This window comes from Arachis ipaensis, chromosome B01 (assembly GCF_000816755.2).
Source record: "Arachis ipaensis cultivar K30076 chromosome B01, Araip1.1, whole genome shotgun sequence".
Classification (NCBI taxonomy): domain Eukaryota; kingdom Viridiplantae; phylum Streptophyta; class Magnoliopsida; order Fabales; family Fabaceae; genus Arachis; species Arachis ipaensis.
In genome coordinates this window covers 131,912,235-131,919,279 of record NC_029785.2, presented here as the reverse complement: position 1 = coordinate 131,919,279, position 7,045 = coordinate 131,912,235, and the positions used below count along the sequence as shown (strand labels likewise).

Sequence of the window (7,045 nt, the reverse complement as noted above, 5' to 3'; positions counted from 1 at the left end):
TCGAATCTCAATTTAGTCCTTAAAATTTCAATTGCCTCAATTTAGTCTCTAAACTTTTCAATTGACTTTGTGACAAAAACTATTGCATTGAAACAATTAAATCTTTAAGAACTAAATTGAGATTCAAATGTAATTTCAGGACAAAGTGAATATTTTTTCAATATACAAAGTCCGACTTACTAACACTATAAAATGCCCTAAACAGAACTCAATTTTCTTCATAAATAAACTCATCAATCATCATTATTTATCAGTTGATTATCATATCTCAATCAAAATCCTTTTCTTCCCAAAATGACAAACTTGAAAACCATAACTACTCTGTTCCTCTTCTTATTCTTAATTGCCATGACTTCATTACCATCAATAACTCACTGCAGAACCCTGATCATTCCAAACAATGAAAAACTCATCGAAAGCACTTGCAAGAAAACACCAAACTACAACGTCTGCCTTCAATCTCTTAAAGCATACCCCAGAAGCTCCGGCACCGACGTCAATGGCCTGGCCCAAATAATGGTGAAGGTGATGAGATCAAAAGCAAATGATGCCATTAACATGATCCATGAGCTTCAAAGAAGTAGACCAAGTCAAGCACTGAGTTCATGTGCAAGCAAGTATAACGCAATTGTGATTGGTGATATACCAGAAGCCACTGAAGCTCTTGCGAAAGGTGATCCTAAATTTGCAGAAAATGGAGCAAATGATGCTGCTAATGAAGCTACCTTTTGTGAAAATGGATTCAATGGGAAATCACCTCTCACCCAACAGAACAATGCTATGCACGATGTTTCTGCTGTTACTGCTGCTATTGTTAGATTATTACTCTAGTTAATTAGTTACTTAATTAATTATATTCACTAAATAATATATGCTTTTAAGTTCTATTTGCTATGAGAAGAATGCTAAAAAAATGAGTAAATTTTGTGATTTGTAATTATTAATTAATTATTATTAATATTTTTAATAATATGAAATTACATCTAATGATATAAAATTATTCACTTTTTTTAATTAATTAAATACTGATTAGATTTTAATAAAAATATTGATTCTTAGACTTTTTCGCTATATAAAAAATTTGGAACGTGGTGTTCTCCAATAATGCATTTATGGTAATTATAAGTAAAAATTAATGCATGTATGAAGAACATATCCCAGTAATTTTCAATTTCTAATGTGTTTCCAATACCATGAGATATTTAATTAATTAATTTTGTCATCTTAAAATTAAAAATGAGCCAACCCCATTAACATTTGAAAAAGTAAGATAGTAATAAACTGAATTTAACATTAAGAATTGATACTAAGTGGATTAAATTTTAATTTAAGACAACAAATTTGAATTAGGTAAATAACTAACTCATATGTTTAAATAAATATTAGAATTTAAATTTTGTTTTGAGTATATAACTGTGTATTAGTTAATGATTAATGGAGGTCAGATACGTTTGAGTGAATAATTACCTTGAAGTTTTTTGTAGGTACAAATTTTGATTGTTGTTAAATTTTGGTCATGTGAATTTCGAATTATTCTATACTAGTTAACTTAAGTAATAATAAGATAATTGAAGGATTAATTCATGAGGTAATTAAAGAAAGCCACTAACTTGAAGGCATTGGCCTTTCACAAGATTGTATATATACTTTACTAATGTGTTAAAAAGAGAGACGTATGTATCCTTTTTCAATAATTGGAAATTGGTAGCAGAGAAGATAGGATAAGAGCCGCACATCATAGTGTCTTGCTTTTCCTTTGGCCAATAACATGATAACATATTGCTGTCTCATTCTTCTTTAAATTATGATGGGACAGAAGCGATAAGGTTAAGTGGTTCCATGATTATGAACTGTGGTCTGGTTTGTCCTTTTCTGGTAATTAATCGATTAATCGATTCTGTTTAGGTTTATGATTTGTGTGTGCATGTGACACACGTCTCTTTGGTACTGAATCTGTTGGCGAGAAACAACTAATAATTTCACATCTAATTAATGCCTCCTAATCTGATCTTTTTCTACTTGCAATCTTAAGGTGCAATTGATTTTCTTCTTCACCTTTAAATTTGCATAATTGCATTCTTCTCTTGTTAGTTGCCAATGCCACAATAGGAATGCATATTTTTTCTTCTTCTTATGAAAGTATGAAGGGTCGCTCTACTATAAAGATGTAAATAGGTAAAGATTTACAGAAATTTTGTTTTGTGGTGACACGTGCTATGATTAAGGGAGTATAGTATTAGATTTGTACTAGTTGCGGATGACTTTGGAAGCCTGAGCTGAGAGCCTGAGAGGTTGTTGTGGCATAACGAAATTTTGTGAAATTGAATTCCGTTGGGTGCTCTGGCTTTCGGGCCTCAGTTTATGCCTCAAATGTTGCATATATATGACAATGAATGTTGGATCTTTAAACGATAATATAAAAGTTATTCAAGCCATGTAAGTTTTTTCATTTAAAATATAATTTTTTTATTATCTTTTTTTAAATTTTTAATTTCAATAAAATTATTTAAAATAATATTTGTCAATAGAATTATTTTTATTTTAAAAAATAAATCACATAATTTAAACATATATACGAAATTATAAAGTAAAATAAATAAAATTAATAACTGCAAGAAGAATAAAAAAAAGTGTGTGAAAATTATATAATTTTATAATAGTAATCACTATTTTATTTAATAAAAATAAAAAAAATAAAAATCTTTAATCCGGCGAGCCGCCCCGCCAAAACCCGCAAATTTGACGGTGCGGGTTTGGCGAATTTTTTTAATTTAGCGAGTTCTAAATCCTAACCTGACCCACCCTTTTTAGTAGGTTCGGCGGGTTGACTTGACGGATTCGACCCGTTTTACCACTCCTAATGTTCATATCAAATGTATCAACTCTTTCATTTTTTAATCATCATAAATTCATACTTATAGAATCATCGTATATTTAAGAAGTTAAAAAATAATAATTAACATAAAAGGCATCTATAATCATTATAGCTAGAATTTTTTTTAGAATAATGTCATACTACTTATTTTATTTACAATATAATTAGTAGAGTGTATTATGAAAAAAATAAAAGATTAGACTTATTTTAATAAAAAAATATATGTCTATAGACATATAAATATAATCGTTTCTTGTTCGTCCTACCTCGACTCGCAACTAAAATTGTCCAATGTAAAAATGACAACATAACTTAAAATTCTTTTTGTACCAGTTTTATCTTAATCAGAATAATTTTTATAGATATTTAAAAATATTAAAAAAACTCCGCCTATGTTACACTTGCAGCACATAGCCGATCCCAAGCTCGAATAAAGGAGGAGGATTGTGTTAGGTTTTTGACAGTCAACATAAAAATTTAGTTAAATTTTTATGACATGGATCAAATACGTTATTGCACTAAAGTTTGGTCGTTGCCCAGAAGCAACGTGTTGTACAGTTCGCATACAGTGTCAAATGAGCAAGAGCGGCTGCATCGGTGTCTGAGTATGCTGTTAAATGAGCAAGATTTTTCGCATTTTCGTGAATAGACGAGAGTAAATAAACTAGTTCACAAAGAAAAATGTAAAGGTCAAAGCGACAGAAGGTTGAGATTTGGGATACGGAACATAGGCACTCTAACAGGAAAATCCATGGAGGTGGTGGATACCATGACAAGGAGAAAGATTAACATCATTTGCCTATAAGAAACAAAATAAGTCAGTATGAAGGCTAGGGAGTTGGATACTTTAGGGGTTCAAACTTTGGTATACTGGAAAGGTGGAGAATAAGAATGAGGTAGGTATTATCGTGGATAAACAGTGGAAGAAAGACGTAATAGATGTCAAGAGGGTGGGAGATCGGATCATCTCTATCAAACTTGTGGTCAAAGGAAGTACTTGTCATGTGATTAGCGCATATACACTGCAAGTGGTTCGGACAAGCAACACAAGACAAGGTTTTGGGATGATCTAGAGAGTTTGGTCCAAGATATACCTTCGAGAGATTAGATTTTCTTAGGAGCAGATTTAAATGGCCATGGTGAAAGAGAAGTGACTGGGTATGGAAGTATTCACGGAGGTCATGGATGAGTGGTCATACACGATTGAATAGAATAAGGAACGATGATATAAGAGAGAGAGTTGGAGTAGCACCTATTGTGGAAAAGATGGTAGAATCGTATCTCAGGTGGTTTGTGTAAGGTCCCACATCGGTTGGAGAGGGGAACGAAGCATGCCTTATAAGGGTGTGGATACCTCTCCCTAGCATGACGCGTTTTGACGAGTGAGTGTAGGGGCTTCGGCTATCATCTCTATCGTCAAAGGCAAAACCGTGAGGCCTTGTGTGCCAAAGCGGACAATATCGTGCTAGCGGGTGGTCTGGACTGTTACAAATGGTATCAGAGCCAGAACCTGGATCGATGTGCCAGCGAGGGCGCTGGACTCCCTTAGGGGGGGTGGATTATAAGGTCCCACATCGGTTGGAGAGGGGAACGAAGCATGCCTTATAAGGGTGTGGATACCTCTCCCTAGCATGACGCGTTTTGACGAGTGAGTGTGGGGGACTTCGGCTATCATCTCTATCGTCAAAGGCAAAACCGTGAGGCCTTGTGTGCCAAAGCGGACAATATCGTGCTAGCGGGTGGTCTGGGCTGTTACAGTTTGGACATATGAGAAGAAGACCGATAGAACACCTAGTCAGGAGGGTGGATGAGATAAAAGATGGATAAGGAGTGAAAGACAGAGAAAGATCTAGGAAGACTATTCATGAGGTGGTCAAACGAGATCTACATGTAAATGGTCTCTCTATAAATATGATACATGATAGAGCTCAATGTCGTCGTTTGACCACCAAATGAGATAAATACTTTGTTGTTGTTGTATTATTTAAAAATATTAAAGAAACAATATTATTGTTTATTTTTTGTTTCTATTATTTTGTTAAAAATATAAATAAAACAACCAAAAAATTAAATATTAATAAATTATTATCACAAAATTATTGATCTCACTCTTATTTTAGGCATCCATCTAAAAAAGACTCCATAAATATATAATGAAAGATAATTAGATATCCTATTTTTTTTTGTATACAAAGGGGGCCGAAAGTTCAAGATCTCCTCATTCCCTTCAAAATATTAACACACCTAATATTTCATACTCATACAAATACACTTCTATGAAGCCAACGAACTCGTGCCACCAAAATTCAACAAGAGGCCACTCATTAGTCATAACATGAAGAGCCTACTTATCAGCCCATTCGTTGGTCCATTAAGGCAATTCTGTTATCCTTTACCATCACGTTACAGGGAGAACTCTTAACCCAGCAAATAAAGCCGCTACTCCAACGCACAAGCCGTCTATGAATGTCCAGCATCTGACAAAGACATCATCAATTTTTCACGTGTGTCTCAATCCCAACAACTAAAACAGAATATCTTTATCTCTATACATTATGAAATCTGTATGCTATAATTCTCCAAGTATGAAATTCTGTTCAACTTCAGCCTTTGTTTTTTCTAACGCATTCATATCATTTAGTATTCAACTATTTTATTTTTTCATATTATTTTTTAATTTGATAAATAAAAAAATATTATGTTCGTAAATTTAAGTTTTGTTTAAAAAAATTATTAATAATTAATGAATTATTATATATATATATAATGGAATTTGAATTTTTAACATATATTTAAGCGTTCGAATAAATTAATTTCTCAACTAATTTAAAATAGTTTAGTATCTAATTATTTAAGACTTTGTTTGATAAATCAAATTAAAAATAACATTGACAATAATAAATGAGAAAAAAAACAAATAAAAAAAAAGTGGTGGCCACCATAACAAGAGGCAGAGCTTCATATATTGACACAATGTAAGGGGACAATGGCCCCTCCCCCAATTTAAAATTTTTTATGTGTATAATTCTTTAATTTTTATATTGGTTCTTTTAATTTTATTTTTTCTTCTCTTCTCAAGTTATATATTTTTTTTATATTGGTCTCTTTCAAAAACCTATTCTAGCTCTATTTTTAGTGGTGATGACTACGATAACAAAAGAGGAAGAGGAAGAAAAAAAAAAAAGAAGAAGAAAAAATAATAGAAATACAAGTAAAAAGAGAAAAAAAAGGGAGTACAAAGAAAAAAAAGCAAACACATCCTGACTTTCAAGCTTTCGGGGCTCATTCAAGATTTTAGTTGGGCTTAATTAAAAGATTATTTAGTTATCCCTTGTAAAAGATAATACATAAAAATATGAGATTTTTTATTAAGAAAATTAAACAAAAAATATATAATACTTACTACTATAAATATTTTACAAAATTATAATTAAAATCAAAATTTAACAATTTTTTGTTAAAAATATTAAAAATAATTAGTATTATTTTAATCAATTTAAATTGGTTGAGTAATTATCTCACTCATCTGTTTAAGTAGGTATTAAAGACTTGAATCTCACATTGTGAGTCTAGCAATCTATTGGCTAATAACAAATTTTTTAATAAATGAAGTTTCAATCGGTGGTAGATTAGTCATCGGCCTACAATTAAAAAATACCATGAAAAAATAGTATTTATCTTTAAAGCAGTTTTTCATTGATAGCAATATTTATAGAGATTTATCTTTGTTAAAATTTATATGAAACAGTTTTATTTCTTAGTATCATACTCATTCTTAAAGTCAAAATAATATAATTATTGTTGTTATTGTTAAAACTTCATATTTTATGAGATAATTTTTAAAGTGTTCAAACTTAAAGACTTATGCCATTATAAAAGCTATTAGATTGATTAATATTCCTTTATAATATTACCGCAATATCATCGTTGAGTATTAGTTTGTGTGAAGAGAAATTATAACAAATTTGTTATTCAATATATTATTCTATTGAAAAATGAATTATGATCATTCGAATTGGTAAATACATTTTTTTTCAATTTGTTACACTATTTTATCTAGTAATAATTACCGTTAAAGAAACAAATAATTATATTATCCAACAATATAATATACAAATAGGGGCGGAGCTAGATTAACTATTTAGGGGGGCGGTGTTTAATAATTTACTA

The 7,045-nt window shown here is 30.9% G+C and overlaps 1 protein-coding gene across 1 annotated transcript; it reads left to right on the top strand.

Moving 5' to 3' along the window:
* LOC107639376 (cell wall / vacuolar inhibitor of fructosidase 1) lies at window positions 323-930 on the top strand (the record flags this gene model as incomplete). Its single annotated transcript, XM_021105421.1, is given in 1 exon segment — window positions 323-930. A coding segment is annotated over 1 exon segment (509 nt), but the record flags the coding sequence as incomplete, so codon positions are not given.